At 43.6% G+C, this 24352-nt stretch overlaps 1 protein-coding gene across 7 annotated transcripts in view; it reads left to right on the top strand.

The window, feature by feature from the left end:
• The window catches only part of SATB1 (SATB homeobox 1), a 101208-nt gene that overhangs the window by 564 nt on the left and 76292 nt on the right, over positions 1 to 24352 (top strand). The window contains exons 1-3 of one of the 7 annotated variants that reach the window (XM_070467051.1): positions 19257 to 19396; positions 19879 to 20110; positions 22843 to 23077. In XM_070467051.1, coding sequence (XP_070323152.1) covers positions 22867 to 23077 — 211 coding nt within the window. In that variant the 5' untranslated portion in view covers positions 19257 to 19396; positions 19879 to 20110; positions 22843 to 22866. Of the gene's footprint in view, positions 1 to 94; positions 184 to 5406; positions 5526 to 19256; positions 20111 to 22842; positions 23078 to 24352 lie in introns of those variants that run through there. The other 6 variants (XM_070467054.1, XM_070467053.1, XM_070467055.1 and 3 more) reach the window with 6 other exon arrangements.

Below are 24352 nucleotides of genomic sequence, written 5' to 3'. Positions count from 1 at the left end.
GGCCGCGTGCAGGCTCGGCATCCGTCCCGGCCCGCGCGCCCGCCGGGGGCGGCGAGGGGGGCGCGGGAAGTTTGCGGCAACTTCTCCAGCCCGGAGCCGCTCGGCGCCGGGGCGCTCAACTTGGAGACGGGAGTTGGAAAGCGGCGGCGCCCGGCGTGTCGAGCCCTCGCCGGCGGTAGGCAGGTGGGTCCTGACCGGCTCCCGGGGCGAACGCGGGCGGGGTGGGGGCTCGGGCTCGGGGCCGCAGGGCGCGCCGCCCTCCCCGGGGGCCGGGACCGCACCGGGGCGGCCTGCGGTCCGCGCCGAGTCTCCTCCAGCGTCTCCGGCCCGGGCGCCGCGGCCTTCGCGGGGCGCTCCGCCGCCCAGGCTCCGGGGCCGGCGGGTCGCGGGTTTGCACAACCTCGGGGAGAGGGCAGGGCCGGCCGGCGGCTGCTCTGGGCAGTGAGAGGAGCGTGCCGGGACCCAGGAGACCTATTGGGCTGGACGCCCGGGTGCCCCCAGAAGCCACGGAGAGGGGCTCGGAGCTCTTGCTAGACGTTTCGGCCCGGATCGCCACTAGAGCGTAGAACCTTTCACTTCCAAGTGTCAGCCTCAGGATCGCCTCTCAGAGCGCCTTGGTTGGCAACTTGGACCCTGGCGAACTTTCTCCGCAGCATTCCGGATTTTCAGGCAAACGCTGGGAGTCTTGAACTCCACATGGTTGTAAGGAGACCGAGAAAAGCGAAAGACGAAGCAAGTCCTAGTCTCAGGAGAGAACCTTTCTGCCCCTGCTGGCTGGGGTTCCCTCCTGGGAGGCCAGGGGACCTTACTTTCCCAGGAGGACAGACGAGGGGTTAGGAATGAGGAACACGCGACCGCTGGGTGTCTGGATTTGTCTCAAGCAGGTCCCGAAATCCAGTGTTTGTGCTGCCGACAGACATTAATGCCGCTGAAATTTTATTGAAATTTACACCCAGTCTAAAGTGGATTTTTCTGAGATGTCAGGAATTAAGATTTATTCTGCAGTCAAACGTAGCTTGGGGGGGGGGGGGAGAAAAAGACGAGACAACCAAGGTTGAGGTGTTTGCTCTAAAAACCTTTAATCCTATATGGTACTCTGCTATGATTTAGCAGCAGTCCTTTATTTCTTTTGCATATTATTTTAGCAGAACAGGAGTACATTCATATACTGGCTGCCCCAGTCTGCTGGCAAACATTAGCATTCAGGCTTACATTTTTGACAAATGTGCAGACAGGAATAGCATGAATAGGCATCTTAAATATTAACAACCTAAGCATCTGTTGTGAAACAAATTTAATATATTTACTCTGTTTTTCTCACATTGTTAGAAAAGGTTATAATAAGTGCATAATTTCAACTTTAGTTAGCAGGAGTAACTGGCTGTATCTTTCACTACCTCTCCAAGTGTTTAACACAATCAGCAGACATAAATACTTTAATTAACTTGGTTAGGCACATTATTAAATACACTTTAGACGATGTGAATACTATATAAAATGTAACAGTAGCAAAATATGTATCCTATTTGTGTACATTTTAAATGACTATGCATTTTATAAATATACCAGGCATGTTTATTCTTCATCTCCATTTGACACTTATTACTTTATATTTTTCCTAATGGAAACAATATTTTAAATGTAGAGTTGTTCAGTCATATGTAATACATAATATGTAAACAGTAGCTATAAAATACAAAGCACTGTTAAATTTGAGCATGGCTACATTGTAACAAGATTATACAAGAGAAATAAAAATCCCTGCTCAATTTTGTATTCCTTTCTGAATAATGAATACACATGATGAATGAGAAAATAACAGGGATTTCCCTCCTAAAGTACCAGTGCCTTAAAATGTGTGTGGGGGGGTGGGGGTGGGGAGGCAGAGGGGGACAAGGAGGAGAAGCAGGGGAAAGATCAGCAGAGAAAGAAGACTTAAAGAACTTCCAAAAGTCTGAATAGTTATTTCCAGAATCAATGCATTCTTCATTTTCCCACAAGCTGAAATATGTAATAAATAATAGTTCTTTGTATGTAAAAGTATTCCAAAGGAATGCCTTTTGTTCAGTTGTTGTAATAAATTAATATATTCTTTGGTTGATAATCTACAAAAGTAGTTCTTTTGTCTCACAGCATCTTAAACGAGAACAGCCACAAAATGAATGTTGGTTTATTTCTGCACACAAGTCTGTTGCCAGCTATAGGAACCTGCGATTGAATAAGATGATGTGCTGAGTGATGGTTCAGCAAGTCTGCATTAAATTAGCGAAAACGGAAATATCTGGGGGAGATCTTCAATGATTTTTGTTCATGTGATAGGTTGAGGATCGTAAATTAGGCCTAAAAGGTCAGGTGACAAGCACCTGTTCCTCATTATTGTTAAAACCTTTTGGTTACAAACACTGTTGAGCTAAACAGAACATGGATATGCAGCAGGAACCCTGTAAGGCGTTCTGGTGGTTTTTCACCCGCTCTGTAGATTTCCAAAAGGGCCATACGCAGATATGCCCTTCACGCAAACACCTCTTCTTCTCAGATGCCTTGTCTCGGGTAACTCTGGTATCATTTCATACTTGAGACTGATGGAGTGTGTAAGGGCATGTGACTGACGCTGCCTGAACCTGTTGTAGTCAAGTGCAGATCTAGTCAAAATACTGGTTTTTCAAACCCCTCTTACTACTGTACAGTCCCCTGATTAATGATCAGAGTTTGTTCGGGTTTTAAACAGAAACCTCCCCAAATTGCCTCTGCTGCTTTTTGGAGAAGGTGAGTTCCCACTTTAAATGATGCCAGGAGATATGTTGCTTGGTGCTTGTGCAGAAGAGCATGAGATGCTCCTTGCCGACAGAGCTTTGTGGTGTATAGAGAAGGAGAAGGAAGCCGCATTTGACTTGAGTGCTGTTTGGGTGGGTATCATCATTTGCTCTCCAAACTTGCCACTTCTCTCAGGGGAGTTCAGTAGTATTTTGATTAGAATTAAGGCATGTGATTGGATTTTTATGAATGGTTTGCCAGTAGATATTTCAGAGAGCAGAATAAGCATCCATAGTGAACAGACCTCAGTAGCACAAGGTTGCAAAATATAAAAGGTGCCAGTTGCTTTTAATTAGCAAAGGAGGAGGATTTTGAGTAAATTCGGTATCCGTGATGATTAAATTCTCTATTTAAATATGCTCTTTGTCTTTTTTGGTTTGGTGTCATTTCTGCTTATTAAGTAGTCATTTTTAGCATTTGTGATCAGATTACAGAACCGGCATCCCTCTTGCTTTTCCAATTGATTTGGTTTGCAAACTCCAAAACTCTGGGATGCTTTTAACAAATTGGTTTACATTTTGACAGAACAGAGTTAAGTTAATTAATAGATCAGGCACGGAAAATCCTCCATGGTAGGGTGTATTTTCTGGTAAAATGAAAGTTATGTTTCAGCACGATGAGCATCAGGCTTCAGTAATCTGTTCCTCGTGTGGAATGAACACTTCCTACTTCGAGCTAGCAGGCACCTACTGTTTATTTACGCTGCATTAAACTGACAGCTTAGCAATCAGAGGAAAAATATTACTTACCTTCCTGAAGTAAATACCAGTTTATAGGTTAGTGCACGTATTTATATTCCTGTCACCACTAAATAATGGCCCTGTCTCCACTTTAATATCTACCTGTACTCTAATCCAGGGCTTTAGACTCTTCCTGGTTGGGGGTAGGGGTCGAGAAGAGTTTTCTTATCGTTTCCCAGTGGCTAAACTTTAAAAAAAGAGTCATTTCAGCTTCTCATTTCTGTCCTGCAAGAATCAGTTGAAAGAGATATTATACATGTTTACTTTACATCCCTCAACTGTTACATCCAAATCCCAAAAGAATCCGCATGCCACTTAAAATAGTCATCTTAGAGCAACCTCAGGACAAATATGTTCAAACACATTCAAGTGTACCTTTGCTAAATTAAACTCTCTGCAAAGTTCCAAAGAGATAACTTCAACTATTTGATTACTTAGATAATAGCTTTGATAAACTGTCTTCTCTTCCAAGCTTTAGATGGAATGCTTCAGTTTTTAGTGGAGATCTGCAAATATGAATATAGAGTGAGACACACGGATGGATGGATGGATGGATTGGTACAGTTAACTTTCCTCTGAAAATATTCTTGCCTCCTTCATCTTTTTGTTTAAGCTGCCAACCTTGGATTTCAACTTTTTTACAATACTAAATTCAGGTGTTTTTCCTTTTAAATTGGAAGCCCATTCTCTTTGGAGACCCCAGGAAACATCAAAATACAGTTAAAGTTGAGCTCCAAAACTTGTAGTTAATTTGAGAAAATGCTTGTTATCAAGGACATTCAGTAAGTAGCTCTTAACAGCCTGTCCACCCAGTTGTCAGTCTCTAATCACATACTCCACTGACATCAGAGCAGAATGTGGCCTTAATGCAGCATATAAATCAAATCTGTTACACAAGGTTCTTCTCCTTCCCTCCCAAAGAAAAAGTGTCTTCTTGGTAATTTATATATCATTCCTAAGTGCTGTTCTCAATGGTACGTCTATTTCAACTTGATGTCTTCATAGAGTGTGATCAACACATTAACACACATTATTTAGTACTTTTGAACTTATGCCAATGGTACCTTTTGCTGTTTATTTTTTAAAGTCTTTTTTAAGATCAGATATTTCATTTCAGAGTAAATAGATACAGATTGTGTGTATATATATTCAGGGTGAGATTTAGTAGCTTAGCGTTTCTCCAGCATATTGGCCTATTTTTATGCTTTGAAGTTATTCTGTATCTCTTCCACACAGTTGTTGCTGTCTGAAGGTTCGTAAATAGAAATTCTCATCACCTCTTTCAATGGACTTTCAAGGATGTAATTTAGTTTATGTGGTGATCCCAGCTTAGTTATGAGAGATGAAAATCAGTTAGCCAGTATCCCAGCATGTATGTGCCTAGATTTGGCTGACATGTATTCAGTCCAGTTATTTGCTATTTGGTAGTGAAGTGTCTTGTAATCAAACATTAAGAGTTGGTTCAGTTTTCCAGTGGAGAAATGGTCTTGCTGGATAAAACCTTTAACTGTGCAATATTTTATTACACTCATCACTCATTTGAGAGCCCGCTTATCGTGACACGAATTTTTGCCGCACCTCAGGGGTGCAGGTCCCCCAAATGAAGCTGAAGCGCTTACAGAAGAAGCAGATGGCAGGCTGCACCTGGCCCTGCCTCTGCTGGGGTGTCTGTGGACCCGCGCTGCCACCCCCCTCCCGGCACCCCTTCCCCCCAGGTGCGCAGGAAATGGAGGGCGGTGTAGCCGGTGAGGTGGGTGGACTCTGCCCAGAGCTATGACCTGATTTGTGACGCACCCTCAGAACTGCAGTAATGCCCCAGCTGCTTTGCAGGCAACTGGTATCCACCTCATTTGGGGATGCTTCTGCCTTGCTAGCAGTGCCAGAGACAACTTCGTCATTGTCACCTCATCAGACTCCTTGAAAGCTCTCCTGGAGGGCCAGATTCTGAGAGCAGCCTCTGGTATTTGGAGGGTAAGTGCCAGAAAAGTTCCTATTAGTCCCAGCGGGGACTCAGGGGCTGCAGCCGCCAGGAGAGGTGGGCACGTAGTGTCCAGGGGAGGTCTCCATGTCTGGATCTTGCTATTTCTTGGTGAGAGATGGTTTGGAGCCAGACAGCAGCAGAGATTCTGCAGCATGCATGCTACTCTGGGTGGTGAAATGTGGTGGAGAGCTCCCAGGAGAAATTACTAGATTTTCCTTCCTTGAGATATTTAAAGAAAAGGTACTCAGTAATCTGTGAGAGGGGGAACTCTTTAGATGCAGTTTTCCAGGAAGCTGGGCAGAGAGTAGAGTGGATTGCTAGAGGTTCTTTTCTAGTCTTACTCCATGGTTTCTGGCATGCCGTTGAGAGCCTGCAAATGACAGTTTGGCCTTTTAAGGTTTATAATGTTAAGGACTTTAAGGTAAAAGAGGTTGTCTGTTATAAATATTTTATTGTAATAATTATTATAAATAAAATGCAACCTAGTGTATGCAATAGAGATAGTCCTGAATATGGTGTCTCCATAATTAGCTGTTTGATGTTGAATGCAATTGAGTTTTCCTGATCCAATGAACCAGACAATGGAAATCATGGGGGATTAAGAGCAGAGCTGTGTAATGATTCTTGATACAGCAAACCTTTCTTTCCTTGTTCACTGATAAAAAATATTTTATCAGTAAATAAAGCACTCAATTCAGATGCTTACAATTTAAAATTTTAAAAGGACATCCAGAATTGATGAAATAATCCCAAGTGTTTATCATTGTATTTTCGCCAACTGAAATGAATACCTAGACAGTCTTTCTAATAGATTTCTCCAGACTGTGAGAGGAAGGAATAATATTTTAATAACTATGCTTTAAATTATTTTTCTTAGTGGTGGGCTCGCTTTGGGGTGGTTTAAGAAGACTCAAAACCAACTTAGAACATTATCTTAAAAGTTTATAAATGACAGCCTTACTTTGCAAGGAGTCATTGTATTTTAATAATACTGTACACTTATTAGTGTTATTGGAGCAGTAGACAGTTAATTACAGCCTTTTCTGGGACATGTTAACTGTATATTAACAGTAATGTTGAAAAAGAATGATGTATACTGTTACACACAAGCTGCTGCTTGCTAGGCTCTTTTCAAAATAGTCTTTCAGAAAGCGTGGAGTCAGATTTCGGGTCCAGAATTATCAGAATGTTTTCTAATAAAGTAACTTAATTTTAAACTTTTCACTGGGATGTAAGGTTTTTAGTTTTCTAAAAATCTTCTTTCCCCCTTCTCTGTATTAGCATTGGCTTGAGCACTTTGGGTGGTAGGTTTAAAAATCAGTGTCTCTCAGCGGTTTTAGCTTTCCCACACAGTAGTCTCAGATGCCTACATTTTTATTTTGTGATGACTTTGGCCAACATTAGCCATTAAAAGCTTATTGAGTTGATCCTCTTTGTAGCATCGTTTTAGTCACTATTTCTTGAGCAAGGCTGTGCTTTCTTGCAGTTCTGTAGAGCGTGATATATAAGATGCATTTGAGCAGTTAATCACAGCAGTAGTTCTAAGACTATTTTCCAACTCTAAAGCCTGGGTTTTTGCCTTGGCTTCTGGCATGGCAAACAAGGGGTGACTGAAACTAGTGAGGTTGAAAGCTGGACTGAGCCTGCCTTAGACAAGTCTCACACTGGTTGACTCTCTGAACTCTCTCGGCTAATCTGGACATGTTGACCTTGTAACCTTGTAATACAGCACTTAAAAATGTACTGGGATTCCCACTTTATGAATTTTTAGGTGCTGCTGCCTTTATTTATTCCAACAAGTTATTCAACTACAAAAAAAAAAAAATCAGTGTAAGGTGCATGTCTGTGTTATAGAAAATAGTAACTTCACATTCTGTCTTGCGTGGAGAGTACTCATTAAAGATCTGCTAAATCCGTAACAGAATAGTGAATTTAGCTTGTGCCGAGATGGCTTAGTGGGAGAAGGCTTTTCTCCCCATCTTCTCCTTTCCCCGGGGTTCTCTGCACACTTCATCTGCGCGTGCCCCGTGTCCTGGGTCACTGAGGGCTTTTCTCCTCTATGCACTGTGTCCTTCTTGGACAGTAGCACCAGGGTCTGTCTCCTCCTCCTCGACCTTGAGGATGGGGCAGGGTCTCTGTCGAGGCTCTCGGTCCTCTGGTGCAGGGTGGTGCTCACAACCTGCTCTGGAGTCAGCGCAGAGCTCTCTGGAGGGCCCTGGAGTCAGGCTACCGGGTAGCGGTCCTTCTGATCTTCTGGGGCCCAAATACTGTGCGCTAAGCAGCCTGCATCCGACTGACCTCCATCCATCTCTTTCCTACGGCGGTGATGTTTTTCCAGGACCTCACTGGATAAATATCAGTCATGATTAATTGCATAACAGATATTTTTCTACCCACTTAGATATAAAATGGATTTTTATATCCATTGTGTAACACTGGTTTGGCATTTAGGGTATTTATGTTAAGGACGATTTCCTTCTCTTCCTTAAAATTAATGCTCACATTGCAGTGGGTTTGGGTTAGGTGTATCTAAAATGTTCTGAAAAGTTCCCAGCCTTCTAAGAAAGTTATCATTTAAAAAAAAAAAAGACACTTCCTCTTTAAATTTATTTCCACATGTGAGGCTGTGGCAAGACAGTGCTGTTTAGTTACACAAAGAAAAGTCTTCCTGAAGCTGCAGACTGCTGTGTGACCTAGTCCATTATCATGCGCATTCTGTCTCTTTAAAAACAGTCTCCTCTATTTGCCCTATTAATTGTTGATATGTTGCCATCCACGAGACAAAAATTAGAGCTGTAATTAAATAATCATGTGATGCTCCTTAGTGCCAGTGAGAGCAAACTCATTTTTCCAGGCCCTGATGGTCACTGATTATTGTATTACCACTGGCTTGCTTTATTTTTTTAATGATTCTCTATCTGTAGATTACCCAACTACTGTCCTTCTTTGCAAAATTAGAGGAAATAGAGAACATTGAGCCAGCCAATTGGCTGGAGGTCCTCGGGGATGTAAGGTAGACATACCTTTTTCTGCTTTTGGTCACCTGCTAGGTTCTTTGGGGAGGCTACATCAGTGCTGTGGTTGCCTGCCATTTAATTTACACTGGTGTTTTGGCTGGGATGGAGGCATATGGGGAATGCCAGGAGAATTACAAAAGGAGCTGGGTATTAAAATTCAGAAATGATTAAAATTGAAATAAAAGGATGCTGCTTCTTTGCCAGTACTCTGGCAGTCATAATGACACATAGAGATTAGTTTCCACCTTCATCTTTTCCTTCTTTTTCATTTCCTCTAGTTTATTGTTGACACATTTTCCTTCTGTGTGTCTCCATCTCTATATCTCTTTGCACAGCTATGCATTCCTAGTTCTCCCTCTTTCCTTAAGCACGGAGAAGCCTACTTAACCTTATTATAACAATAACAGAATAGGTTATTAATATTTAATATGCACATGATTAAAATTTCTCTCCCTTAAACATAGGTCAGCTGTATTATTATTAACCAGCATGTAATTTTTCATTTAAAATATTCTTATTCTGCCCTTGCTGTTTCTGAAATGTAGTCTACTTTGCTAGTGATTTAATACATAATGTTTAGAAAACTGTGGTCGGCTAGTGAGAAAAGAACTTACCAGTCATGGATAATCAATTATGCATGAATTCAGATGTAACAGATGGAATCTGGTGAGTTAAAGTTTCCCTTTGCCTTAGTGGTTTTTTTTTTTTTTAAATTTGTTTGTTTGACACCTGTCTCATACATAGATAAACATCTAATGTAGCATGCGAGAAATGTCCTCATATCTTTGTATTCTTAAAATGAACTTGATTTTTTTTTTAACTTAAGGGCAGAGACTTTCTGTGGCCTTAAAGATGATCAGGGTCTTTTCCATCACTTTGGAGATACAGAACCGGGTTCTGTTTGGCTCATGAAGTGTGACTCTTCTAGTTGGTAGAGGAAGAAGCACCACCTGAACCTCAGGTTTCTGCTCTTCTCCTTCTTTCCCACCGTGTCACTGATTCTCCCCTTCTCTCCCACCGTGTCACTGATTCTCCCCTTCTTTCCCACCGTGTCACTGATTCTCCCCTTCTCTCCCACCGTGTCACTGATTCTCCCTTTCTTTCCCACCGTGTCACTGATTCTCCCTTCTTTCCCACCGTGTCACTGATTCTTTTTTGTAGGAGTTGCTTACTGACAGAGAGCACTCTCACACCAGCTCTGGGTTTTAAAGAATTTGATGGAAACCGTGGTTGACTAGTTTTAATTTGTGTAACGTTCTCTTGTATGACATGCAGATTGTATCTGTGAATGTACATATCATGCAATGCTAGATGTGTATTATATATACATTTATTCATACTAGGTTGTTGGTCAAACAATTGGATTTTCCAAATCTATTGAAAATACCCCAAGATTTGGTTTATATCCAAAACTACAGCATATGCCAGTTACAAAGATGCCTTTACACTAGCTTGTTATAAATTCTTAGAGACTAAACCCCTTTCTGCAGAGTGAACTAAAAAGTTATTTTTGAGAGTCTTGTTACCTCCACTGAGAGATAAGTTTAATTTTCATTAAATATGATATGAATGAGCAGTAGTTTTCCAGTTGCAGAAGTAATAAAACTGGGGGTATTGTCCATCTTTACAGCAGTTACAGTCTCAAAACAGTTACAAGCTGGTCCCCATCAAACATGTTCATAAATACGCTGTTTGTTTCTCTCCCCAGTGTATTTATATATAGATTTAAAAAATACAAATGAAAATAGTCTTTACAGAATAAACAAAAATAAATGATTTAAAAAATAGCCTGAAGGCCCACTACTTCTGTTTTTAAAGTTATACTGCAGCATTATTTATCAACTTTTTGCTTCCTATCAGCTGGAAATTTGCATGTGTATTTATAGTCCCTGTTAGTTATCTAATGAATTAAATCCCACAATAAACACACTAATAAAGAAAGCCACACCTGCAAAGTAGGTAACTGGATATCCTTTAGCTACAGTTATGCTGTGAAACTAGTTTTTAGTGTTTTATTTAGACTTTGAATTATTTTCTTTTATTTAGTATTTTATTTTAGACCAATAAATATGTAATCTTAATTTGGCTTTACTATGTAATCACATTCCCTAGTCATGCATCAGAGAAATACATATATGTAGGGATGACCTTCAGAGAGATGCAGTTTAGACACGAATTCCAATACATTAAGAAACACTCCATCATTAATATAAAAGTCCCTAATATAAAATCAGTGAGAACAGATGATAGGAAATAATATCAGGCAATACACTGTAAAAAATATATCATTACAGATTACTGCATGCAGAAATAAATAATTGTAATCACTATCACAAAAAGTGACAGATAAAAATAAATGTGAAAGCCTTTTGAGCTTGTTACTGAAGATGCATTCTCTCATTGACAAGTACCGTCTAGGGTTAGGGTGAGTTCATGTGTGGAGTTGTCCCACCTCTGTGCCTGGACTGCAGGGCCTGCCAGTGTCCTGCAGATGCTCCTGGGGACTGTCTGCTGTCTCAGGAGTGCAGTTGATTTTTACTCCCTTGAAAAGTATCCAAATAGAATATTTGGTATTTGGAAGGCCTGACTTTTGTCCCTCCTTTCTCTTCTTTTGCTAAGATACAAGAATATAGAAGAAAATCTGAAAAGAGAACCATTTTCTTGCATCAGAGGACCATCAGATTACCTACTTTGGGTGGGATGTTGGGTCTCTCATTACCAATCCATGTGAATTATCCTTGGGCCAGGTAATCAGCATGTGAATTAATTATCCAGTGGAGACCGGACCGCGGCTGTTGGCGGGTAAGGGCAAGGCAGTGGAAGGTTGGAGGCAGTTGTCAATGTCTTGCAGTGTATTGTTTTCTGCACAGCATGATGTTTTCATGATGATATACATCTGCCAGTCTTAGGAATAGAGGACTGTTTTCCTTTACTTTTGTTGTTTTCAAATTTTTGAATTGGGGTAAAAGATGGGTGCCATACCTCATGCCGTTTGGACAGTGTGAGTGTGAGTTCAGTGGCCTTGGTCACAGTCACACTATTGTGCGCCCAGCGCCACAGTCCCTTCCAGCTCTTTGCCGTCATCCCAGAGAGAATGCGCTTGAGTGTTGAATTAAACTCTCCCTTTGCTTCAGCGCGTCTCAAGCATCATAGGAGTCTTTAAACACTGTCCAGGTGCGTTGCACTCCTTTGCCCCGATCAGTGGCCCTTGTCCACTGCTTATGGTGGTGGGCACGGTGGTGCAGTATCTGATACTGCCCTTGGTTGAGCCTTTTCCCAAAAACAACCTGGACCAGGATCCAGGCCTGTTGAAACTTCAAACTGTTTTTCCCTTCAGGTGACTGGGAAAGATTAGAATAGCATTGACATCGCTAAGACTTGCTTGGTATGTCTTGAGTGAAGGCTGGCTGAGAACGGTTTCTGTTCGACTTCCCTGGAATTAAAATCCCGTGGGCTTCCTGGGAGCGCCACACGGCAGCTAGGGGCCCTGCACCGACTCCAGGCCATGGACAGTGGACACTTCAGTCCTGCTGAGTGCCATGCCTAGGGTCAGAAGAGAGTTGAATTGTTTCAGCTGTCTCAAAGGGAATCCCACTCAAGGTTGAAATTTTCTGGGAGAAAAAGCCTGCTCAACTATGTTGGGGGAAAAAAAAAAATCAGAGAAAACCAGGCTGGTTCTGGCTCCAGTAAATAATAGACTGGATTTGGAACTTCACTTCCATGTGTAATTTTGTGGTTAGTCTCTTATGTCTGTGATGATAAATCATACACTTGCACAGGATTTCTGGCACCCCGGTAAATCTCGAGCAAGTGCCCAAATGCTAATTTATCATGGTTCCTCAAACAGCAGACTTTTATTCACCAAATCAATGATCTAATAGCTTGCCCCCTACCTTTTTTTAAAATTTGAAACAAGTAGCTTGCCTGCACATAAATTTCTTAAATTTGGGGTAAGTGCTGATTCCTTAAAGGGCCTTAACTTTTCCAAGTGCCTCCAGGATCTCCATACCCTTGGAAGATGTCCTAACAGGTATATTTGATTTCTTGTCTCTAACACGTTACCTACTCCAATGGATGTGCGCTGGAATCAGCTTGGAAACTCTCAACCGCTGGCTCCGACCCTTGGCAATGGGGTGCAGCCTGGCTATCTGGACTCTTGACATACCAAGCGACATTAAGATGCAGCAGATTTGAGGAGCCACTGAACTAACTTCTGATCTTATCCTTGGCTTTACTGCCTAAGAATGCAAGAACCTTTCTAAGATTTTTACCAGCAGTCACTCATCAAAACAGTTCTTGGCCTCCTTTCCCTGTTAATTGCCGGCACTGTCAGAGACTCCTGGAATACAGACAGGAGTCCAGCCTCAAGATGTTTGCAGTTGGGAAGGGCAGGCATGCAAATATGAAATGCCACACTTGAAGGAGGGAGCTGGGATGGGGCATCGAGGAGGAAGGGGCTAATAGCTGGAGGAGGCTTTGGAAAGAAGAGGTGCAATCAGGCTGCATATCAAAGAATGCGGCAGAAGGGAGGTCCCCAGTGAGAAGAGGGAGGACCTGCTCTCCAGAAGCAATGGGGGGAAGAAAACAGCCTGAAACTCTTAAGGGATTTGGTGCTGATAGCTGTTAATACGCAGGCTAATACGCAGGTATGCGGGGGTCTCAACAGCATTGCTATTGGAACCTGGCCCCCTGCTCAGTTTTGGAGTTATGGGCAGAGATAACCAATTTTGATGGGATTATTTCCATTGTGCATGTCAATGTTATGGTTCATACTGATATCTACGGAAGGAAGATATAAAAATTTGTCCAATAAATTCTTGCTTTAAAAAGTAATTTTCAGAGGTAATATTTCTGTTAAGTCCATCTCACTTCCACAGTCTCAAAAACGAACAGTCATTGCAATTAGCGATAGAATTTGGTTGCAAGTGACACTGGGATTTGGGCTGTATTTATTCAGAATGTAAACACTGCAGATATTTCAAAGTCCCTGATATCTCACCAGGTTCTGGAAGCCAACTCTAATGGCCGTTTGTATACCTCAGCCCGCTCCCCCCAAACTAGCTTAAACATCAGCCTATCTTTGCTTTGCTGTAACAGTAACCTTTGTCTATTAAAACCATAACCCAAATTACCAGTGGGTATTTACATTCACCTTAAAGTAATTAGGAAACAACTTTTGATCGCTATCAGTCCGGCTATAACTGAAACCCCACATATTAGGGGAAAAAAAACCCAAAAACCTTAGGCCCCATGTTTAGAGTTTATTATTTCTCCTTTCTCTCTCCTGAAACATATTCAAGCCGTTTGCTTTGATTCTCTGTAGTACACCATTATTTGTTTGGTATTTGGATGCCCTCCCGGTTTGAGTAGATATCTACATTAAAGCTTCCAAAAAAGCCATTTCTAGTGGCAACTCTGCTTTTTTAATGTGGGGGTGGGAGAGGGTGTGGAATGATTCTGTGGTTTTCAGCTTCACCTGTGAGCTGCTGAAATGTTCATGGAAAGCAGCCTTTGGGGTAAATGCATGCTATTCCAAATGTACTCTAAGACCGTTTCACATGCAGACGTGTCTAGAAAGCGGTCTTAAATTTGTGTCCAGCACTGCCCACGTCTCATTCCACACAGCTTTACAGATCTACGGGCCTGTTCTAAAGTGGAAAAGGACTTCAATTTGGACTTCATTAGGATGTCTGAAAGCCGTCCAGCACCTCGAAGACTCCTCCAGGCAAGGTCCTGGATTTACTTAGTTGTGTATTATCGAAGTTCTCTAGGTCCGTGCTGGCTAATAGAACTTTCTGCAATGGTGGAAGGGTTCTCTAACCCACACTGTCTCATAGGATAGCCACTGATCACATGGGGCTATTGAACACTTGATGTGTGACTGAGGAACTAAACTGTAAATGTTATTTAATTTCAGTGAATTCACATTTCAACGACGCAGCCACTTTCCCCACTGTTAACTCCACCTCACTTCCACAGTCTCTAAGAGCAACGGTCATTCCAACTAGCCATAGAATTTGGTTGCAAGTTACCCTGAGCTTTTGCCTCTCATTTATTTATTCAAAATGTAAACATTGCAGGGATGCGGCATGAATCCCTGGTCATGGGGCAGTGAGCAAGACACAGTCTCTGCTCTCATAGGGATGACAGTCTAGCTTGGGACAGGGAGGCCTGGAGTGCTGCAGGCCACAGGGTCGCAGAGTCGGACATGACTGAACTGGACTGATGGAAGATATTTATTAAGCTGGTAATTATGCAGACTGTTCACTGATGCTGACTGTGACAGAAGAGAAGCACCAGAGCCTATTGAGAGTGTAAAATGGGGACCAGGCCTTCTGGCATGATTCGCCCGAAAGCTTAATCAGAGTCCTGTTGATTCTCTGAAGGAGAAAGGCGCGAGGTGGCTTCCGTCCCCCGGTTCAAGGCTGGGGCAGGCTAGCTGCGGGGCCCAGGACTGCGGAGCAGGGCAGTCCCCCTGTGCCTGCCGTGACCTCCAGAGGCGCAGGGTCCGTCTGACTCAGCCACACACCCACGGGCTGCAGACTCCTGAACCTGATCGCACAGATCCTCTCTCAAGCTATGCAGTTGTGATGATGTCAGTCACAGATAAGACGTGAGAAGGAGGGTGCGAATGTTTACAGGATATTGCATTTCCTCTCCAATGTATGTTTTGACAAAGTTGTTTGGGCTCCAGCCCCAGTTGTTTTTTTTTTTAATCCCCCCCTCTCTGCTCTTACCAATTTGTATCTGGCCCATTCAAGAAACGATGTGGAAATCAGTCCTGACATCCCAGACAGACAAAATGAGACAGATGACAGCAGAACATATGGCTCAGAGAGACATCCTTATATGGCCAACACAGACCGTATTCCCAGAAATTCATATACGGGAAGCACCACCTGCAACTAAAGCCAAAACACAAAGAGTCGGCACGACAAAAAGAGCAATATGCCACGTGAAATGTGCTGCTTTAAGAGTGGGGAGAGATAGCCAACAGTATTTGAATTTAAAAAGATGGAAAAAAAAACCCCTACCATGTCCTTAGAAAGTGCAATGGTGATAAACACTGCTTTGCTAACACAGTCACTGGCGGAGTTGCCGTATCTTAAAAGCGTTCAAATTCTAAATGCTTTCTCTGTTTATTACAAATGTATGTGCTATTCAGAATTCTGAATGTTTTAATGCTTCCGGATATCTGCCAGCATATTTATCTTAATATGGGGTCCCCTGAAATATGCAGTAGCCCTTTTGTTATTGTTTTTAAAAAATCTCGTATCTCTGTTACCATATTTTATCTCCACTACCTTTGTGTAGCCAGACTGAATTCCTTCTCCTGTGATAAAAAATTGATGCACTGTTTTAACTGTACACCCACATGTTTAATAGTTCATGTCTTTAACTTGTAATATTTCATGTTCCTGAGGTTTTCCGTTCTCTTAGTTGGATTTATAAAGTTTATCTTAACTTTTTTCAATACTTGGTTTGCATCTTTATTGCCAAATTTAAGATACTTTGTAGAATAAAACTGATGCCTCCTATCACTATGCCTGGAAAGGTGGAATTTTCCTTATTACTTTTCCTTTGTTCTTTATTTTAATCTGGGTTTAGTACTCAGTGGTTTAGTGAGTATTCTAAAAGAGTAAATAATAAATAGGAAGTTCATCAGTGTACTATTACTTGGAGGGCATAAACCTCTGTGTGCTTTTGCTTATATCTTATATAGTTCTGAAATAAAGAATGTGCTGGAGGGAAATTAATATGCATATATGATTAACAGACTTATAATTGTGTAGTAAAGTTATTATTAGATGCTTTTATCCTCACTTATTCTGTTTTACCATTTTCCAAGGCCATGTTCATCCTTATTACACTTTTTTATGTTTTGTGTTTGAGAATTAGCTTGGAATTCCTAGATAAAAGCTGCTATTCAATTTAAAGATTAATATTTTAACCCCCACATCAATAGGAGGCTAAGGCAATCAGAAAGTTTTCTGTCTTATTTGTGGAAATAATGGGATAATCATCATTTACAGTATTTTATCCCAGTGTTTTAATATTGATATATTCAGTAACCTTTTTTAGTCTTCCTTTCTCTTTGTTCAAATTTTGTTTTGCCCAACAACTTTCTTTCTTTTTAAACTCTCCATTTGAGTTCCATTTGCCTGAATGATTCTTTGTAGTACACGATACTTCTCTATTTTGAGATTTTGCTATTGCTTGTAAATTTATACACTGTGATACTAGAATGCACAGTCCCTACTGAAAAACCAGGCAGGTTTCAGGGAAACATGTCAGGCATCCCCAGTGTGAAGCAACTATTAAAATATACATCTTGGAAATTCCCAATTTAACCCATCACATTGCAAAAATCATTCTCATTATAAAGATAACTGTGTTATCCATGTTTTCTTCTGAATATCAAACATTAAAAAAAATGCTTACTTGCATCTGACACCGGTGTTACATGTTGCCATGTTTATATATTGCCTTATTGATTGTGTTTCTTATACTTTAATCAAAATACCCTCCTCCATACTTAACTGCATACCAACTTTTGAAAATACGGTATCATTTGAGCTTTTCCATAAAGATTTCCTTATATTTCTTTTCTTGTTTTTGATACTGTGTTTTATCATCACATTCTTTAGCTCTAGGTTTGGGTTTCCATGTACCAAGATTCACTGCTGCCTTCACTAACCTTTCTGGTTTTGTGGGTGAAACGTGGGTGCCCTTAGAGTGATATATTTTCTCTGTGTTCCTCCTGAACTTGTCCTCCCCAGGAGGCCATTATTTCCTATCCTTTATCTTCTGTTTTACCTTCTGTTTGTCTAAGATTTCTAGTGTAGACAGTGTCTGCGAGTGTATTGGTAGCTTTAAAGAGCTTCATTTGCATATTTTCCTCTTATCTCAGTACTTGCGCTAACTTGTTGCTTTCTTATGTGTAACAAAATGTTTATCTCACTGATTTTTCTCTTTTCCCTCCTAGTGTATTCTGAAAAAATAATTGCGACATTTTTGTTTCTGGTTAATGATTAACTGCCTTCAGGGTCTTAAGATGTTAGCACTCAAACCTAAACGACGAACGCTACATCCCCATTTCGGGCAAGACTGTGATGTTCTTCGTTTTTATAGGCACTATATTTAATAGATTATCTAAGTAAGAGGATCATACTTGGGTGTAATGACCATTTATCTACCCGGGTAATTTACCTTAGATTACAGAAGTATTTATTGCTACAACACAGGTATTAACCCCCCCCCACCCCCCCACTTTACTGTCTTTCACCAGGGGTGAAGGTGGCAGGTTTTCCTTTGTAATAACTTTTAACTAGTCAGGTCTGTTTCAAGAAAGTGACCCAAATTTTGTTTAACTCGGCCACCGTGGGCCACGGATTCCCTCCTCCGAGTTCTCCGGCTCAGAAGTGAGGGACGTTGGCATCTGTACCTGCGCCCGGTACAGAGGGGCCGGGTACCGATGAGCTCGGAAAGTGCTCCTCTTTTTGGGCCGCTGGCTCTTCGTTGAGGCTTCCCCCTCCCGTGAGGAGCGATCATATTGCGCAGAGGGTTTCGGGGGTCCCAGCCCTTCCGTTTCTGCTGCCGCTGGCGCGCGCTCCGCGCTCCTCGAGAGCCGGTGCCCCGCCGTCCCCCGGCCCCGTCCCGAAGGGCCCGAGCCTCGGAGCCCCGCGCGGGCCGGTGCGCCCTCGCCCGTCCCCGGGCGCCAGCGCGCCCGGCTCCTGCAGCTGCCTCTCGGTGTTCCCGCGGCGCGCGGGGCGGGGGGCGGCTCGCCTCCCGGCCTCGCCCCCGCCTCCCCCGCTCTCCCCGCCGGCCGCTCCCCGCCCCGCCGCCGCCGCGCACACCTGCCCCCGCGCGCCCCCGGCCCGGGCCCCCGCGCGCCCGGCCCGCGCGCCCCGCCGTTCCGGGCATTGTGTGCCGCCCGCCCGCCCGGCTCCCCGCGCCCGTCCGCCGCGCCGCCGCCCCTCCGCGCTCCCGGCCCTCCAGCCCGGGTTTTAAGCCGCGTCCCTCCCCCGCGCCCCGCGCCCCTCCCCGCGCCCCCGCCCCCGCGCCGCCCGCCCGCTCGCTCCCGCCGCCCGGACGCGGCGCAGCCGGCCCCGCTGGGGAAGGGCCGGGCGGCGGGCGGCGGGCGGCCCGGGGGCTGCGAGCGGGGGCCGTGCGTTAAGATGACGAGGACGGGGAAGCGGCAGCCACAGCGGCGGCGGCGGCAGCAGCGGCGGCGGCGCGGCGGGGCGCGCGGGGCCGAGCGGGGCGCGGCGGCGGCCGGGAGGAGCGCGCCCCGCGTTTGATGGGGGCCGCGCCGGCGGCGCGGGGGGCAGCGGAGCGGCCGGGCGCGGGGAGCGGCCCGCGCGCGCACTCGGCGCCGCGCCGCCCGGCGCCCGCCGGCCTCGTCGCCTCCGCCGCGCTCTAAGCGGCGCGGGGCCCAGGCGGCTCGGGGGGCGCCCCGCGCCCCCAGCCCGCGCGCGCCGAAACTCCTGCTCAGTTTTGCGGGGCGTCCGGGCCCCCCGCGCCCCGGGGCCATTGTGGGCCCGGGTGTTTACCTCGGACTCCGGCTGACCTAGGGCTCAGCGACTTTCGGGGGGCGGCGGGGGCGCCCTCCGGCCCCCTCCCCGGCCCCCCCCCCGCCTCACTCTCCAGGCTCCGCAGACGCTCGCGGCCCCGCGTCCATGGGCCGCGGGGGGGTCCTCGGGGCGCTCGTCCGCGAGGGCCGGCTCCAAAGTGGCGCCCCAGTGCCTTGCCGGGGCTTCCTGCGCGCCCTGCGGTCCCCGGCGCCCCCGGCCCCCCGCTAGATGCCCCGCGCGGGGCCCGAGGCTGCGGGAAGAAAGTTGCAGGTCGGTTACTCTCCGGCGCGGTTCTCGGGGAGCGGGCGGGGGGAGGCGAGCCGGCCCCCCAGCCGCGCGCGCGCGGGGCGGCAGGAGGAGGGGACCGCGGGCCACGGCCGGGCGGACTTTCGGCCCGCGCCCCGGAGAGCCGCGGCGGGCGGGGGTCGCTTCTGCAGACCTCGGCCGCCGAGGTTTGTTTGGGTGTTTTTTGTTGTTTTTTTTTTTTTTTTCCTTTTTCAAGAGAATTCCCGATCCCCACCTCGCCTCCCCAGCACCGCCGCCGCGTACTGGCTTTGTTTTTACGATTTCCCCCCAACGAATCACTTGTCAGATCAATTCTGTCTTCCCCCTCCTCCCTCCTTCCCGCTCTCCCCTCCTCCCCCATCGAAAACCCCGTTCTCCGAGGTTAGACATTTTACAAACCATATATGCTGTTGGTCCGATTGTGATTTCCCCCCCTTAACCCCTCTTTTCCATGACGACTATTCCAGACGCTTATCTGCCCTTCCCCCGCCTAGGGGGGCGAGGGTAAAGGAGGAGAAAATAATACAATTTCAGGGGAAGTCGCCTTCAGGTCTGCTGCTGCTTTTTTTTTTTTTTAATTAAAAAAAAAAAAAAAAAAGGACATAGAAAACATCATTCTTGAACTTCTCTTCGAGAACCCGAGCTGCAAAGGAAATCTCCTTTGTTTTTGTTATTTATATGCTGTCAAGTTTTGAAGTGGTGAGTTTCAGGTCGGTTTTGCTAATTTCACTCAGTAAAACTGCAGTGTTTCTGATTCTAGATAGTACTTTGCTTCTTTGTCTCTTTAAAAGGTCACAGGGAAAGCTTGGCCTGGATCGTGCCGGCCATATGGAACGGATAAGAGCACAGTCTCTTAAAATGTGATTATGGGGTTGTGTGGGGGCGAAGGAGGCGATTCAGCAGGGAACTCGTTGAAAAGGCTCCCACACTGCAAAAAAAAAACAAACAAATAGGTTCTTGAAACCGGAATTTTGTGCTTTGCTCTTTCTTTTTAAAGGAAATAATTGCTGTGTCTGAGTTCGCTGTTTAATTCGTTAATGATCATATATGGACTTCGTTTATGGACAGGGAAGTGGGGTTTGGAGAAAGTAGCCTGCTTTCAATGTGCCAGCCAGACATCACAGTGAAATCGGTTTTTAAAATGTGTAACTCACAAGAAACTCTCCAGCCTGGCGTCTGTTGAGACCTTAGTTTGTTCCCATGCAGTCAGTCCAGCAGGCCCCACGGAGGTTGCTCTTTGCAGTTCCAAACTCAGGTTTAGTGAACTTCAGCCTTGGGCACAGAGTTTAAATGAGTAAATTGGGTGTTTTATGTGCATGTAATTTTGCTTTATAATGTAAAGCTTTTTACAAGATGACTGAGTGTTTAATAGCTGCTTATAGGTGGGTATTCATTCGAAGGACAATTTTGCATGACCTATATGATGTTTTGATTGTCAATACATTAACTAAATTATCATCTATCACTTCACAGTTTATAATACTGTTAAGCTTCATGACTACTTAATACGTTTTGTAGCATTAACTTTGATGCTGTTGTCTACTCATCCTCTCTTTTTTTTTTTTTTTTGGCTCTTAAATTGCCACACGGGTTAAGTATTTTCTTTTCAAATCATATGTTTTAAAATTCATCTTCTGCTTTCGGGTAAGGCAGCCAATTTCAGGAAAAGCAGTTCTGTATTGTAACCCACATGAAGCATTATAAAGAGTGTTTTGAGTAAGTTAATAATCACCACTAATTTTGGCTTTAGACTACAGTTTAATGTAATGGAAAGAGTAATCTTGATAAAAAGTGGTTAAAAGAGGCACATTTATTGTTAATGAACCTCATAACCAAAAACAGATGGGACCTCGATCAACGGTAAACCTTTGGTCTCACTGTGCCACCTTGGAGCACAAGGATAAATAGCCATTATTTCTCTAACTTTATAGTTCTTCAACTGGCCTTCTGAAGGTTTCTTTTGAACTTACAGATTATCCTTGCTTCCCCCTCCCCATCACCTCTTTCCTTGATTATAGTGGACACAGTAACCTATGGTTAAACAGAGGGGGAAGCAATGCTTACAGAGAGGCCCTGCTACTAATATAAGCTTGCTTTCAAATCTGTATCTAAGTAGCTTCTTCATATTTTATATATATGCATATATATTTATATAAATATGCAAGATATGTCAAATTACCAAACAGCTGGAGGAAAGTGATAATTATCATATTCTCTCTGTTTTTTCTGAGTATGATTCTCTTTCCCTTAGTATTGGTGAACTCAATACTTCAAGCACCATGAAAGTTCATAAAATAATTCTACTTACCTGTTCCTATCAATGTTAGTTAGAACTATTGTAGAAGTAATTTTGATAATGTACTAGCTGCTTTACTATAAACAGTATGAAAATTGATGTCCAAAATATAATACAACTGAAAAATAATTATGTTCATTTTTTTCTGGAGTTAATTGAAATGTTGACTTCATTGCCTGCTGAGATTACTTTTGAACACTGGTTATTTTGTTTTACCAAAATTAACAAGCTTTCTTTCAAAGCAAGTTTAGCGCTTCAATCTAATGTGTATATTACAAAATGTTTTCAAAATTTGTGGTATTTAAATTGTTAACAGCATTCCATTACAAAAGAATACCTAAATATTAACTCTAAAAGATACATGAGCTGCAATACTTTAGCATTGAGGCTCTTTGAAGAAACCCTCCACTTTCATCCACTTGGTTAGGGATGGAATGATCCAGTTGCATGTTTGAGCCAAGACTTGACTGAATCTTTAAAACAGGTCATGTAATTCTTGATACTTTGACAGTAGAAAACTTTTTCTACACATTAACCGTAAAGCCGGTAGAGAGTTTAAAAAGCAGTTGTCTGCTACCTTCTTTTGAGGTGGTGTATATACATATGAATCTATTTTTCCTTCATGAGAATTAAAATGTATATTAAAATATAAAGGCAGCAGATGTAACTAATCTCTTGGACTGATAAAATAATCTTTCCATCTTTGCTTAAAGTGTCATTATTATGTTCTGTATTAAGTTTCTCATTTTTAACAATTGGTACTATATAAATACAATTTGTTATTTTCCTTTTAGCTACACTTGTAGTAATTCTTGTTCTAAAAATAATCCCCCACACCCCCCATCCCCCCACACACATAGTTTTGCTGGTAGGTGACAAATTATCTTTTCGTTCATGAGTGTTGATATAATTTCCACAAATTATTCTGTTAACTTGAATGGAAATATAATGCTGTGATCTAGAAATAGAGTAACCTATTATATGTCTGGTTAAGCAGTCTGACAAATACATTGTATTTGTGGAGAGAAATATCCAGGGATAAAACATGCACGGCGTTATATATACACAGAGAAGGTGGGGGCGTGCGGAGACCCCCCACCCAACTGTAACCTGTCTTCTTCCTAAATTCTGGCAGGTGATCTTCAGAGACTGACTGAGTATGGATCATTTGAATGAGGCAACTCAGGGGAAAGAACATTCAGAAATGTCTAACAATGTGAGTGATGCGAAGGGCCCGCCAGCCAAGATTGCCCGCCTGGAACAGAACGGGAGCCCGCTAGGACGAGGAAGGCTTGGGAGCACAGGTGCAAAAATGCAGGGAGTGCCTTTGAAACACTCGGGTCATCTGATGAAAAGCACCCTGAGGAAAGGTAAATACTCTCAAGCCAGATCCTGGAAAGCCGCAAGCCCCGTGTCCACCCAGCACCACCTGGTGCAGGGCTGGACGGGCAGAGGCTGGCTTTGCATGTTCTCCTTGACTCTCTTTTCTGTTCTGAAGTGAGTTCCCTCTCTGGTTGCAGCGTCAGGCACGTCTGAAAGTGCAGGCTTCATGCTTCAGCAGAGCATCTCCTCCTCCTGTAGGCTGGAGTCTTTGGGCGTTGTGGATGATAAAGACTGAATTAAGTCTAGTGGTCTCGGTTATACAAGGCTTCCATTGATAAGGTGGTGGCGCAGAAGAGGGTGTAGAAGTGGCTGTTGCTGAAACTAACCCTGCTTGAGAATGAGACCTTTAAATTGTTGGAGGACGGACCTGGCTTGTTCATAGTATTACTTGGTTGTAAGGCAGATAATGGAAGGCTTCTCTGATATGATGTAAAACTTTTGTGATTTTTTTCTTCTTGTGGTTTTTTTTCTTAAGAGCAACTTCGTTACTTAGTAGCTAAAAACCTGATAATTCTGGTGTTTCCCTTTCGCTGTAATTGGGTGTTTCAGATTAAAGGGCAGATTTAAGCAAGTTAATAAGGAGGGGATATGCAACTGTGTGGTTCCTGTTGCCAGTGTTCTATTACATTGATGAAGTTTAACCACTTTGACTGCATTCAGCCCTGTTGTTTCTGTAAATCAGGGTCTACCCTGGGCATGACGTGTGGGCCTTAGAAGGTCTTTATTTGTCTCTGAATAACTGTGTATGGGATTCAGATTTTCCATACATTTGCTAAAGCAAAAGATAAAAATGCCATCTTGTAACAACCAAGAATATTAAGTAGAGAAAGTTAGCAGGCAGAGGAATTTCATTGTGTTTGATGCATAACATTTATCATACAATCATTTATTTTTTCCTTGGTTTGGCGAAAACAAAGAATATATTGATCCTGAAATGAACAGACACAGCAGTCCGTATTGTTAGATCTTTATCTATTAAAAATGGAAAAACAGCACTTCAGCAAATTCTTTGGCCTCTCCTCATGATTACCCTATTTATTGATTGTTTGCCAAGAATGTATGCATCTTAAGAAAGCCAGGGTAAGAGCATTAAAAATATAATTTATTATGGCTTTTCAAACAGAGTGCATTAATATTGTACTGTGAAGCACTGGGGCTCTATAAAAAAGACTTTCTGACGCCTGCAAACATATAAGTTCCATAAATTCCTAAATAGGAGATTTCAGCTGTCTCTGGTATTATGTGATATTTGCACAGCAAAC

The sequence above is a fragment of the Odocoileus virginianus genome, chromosome 4 (assembly GCF_023699985.2).
Source record: "Odocoileus virginianus isolate 20LAN1187 ecotype Illinois chromosome 4, Ovbor_1.2, whole genome shotgun sequence".
NCBI classification, from domain to species: Eukaryota; Metazoa; Chordata; class Mammalia; order Artiodactyla; family Cervidae; genus Odocoileus; species Odocoileus virginianus.
Note: the sequence above shows the minus strand (reverse complement) of the source record. Positions and strands in the feature narration are given on the sequence as shown.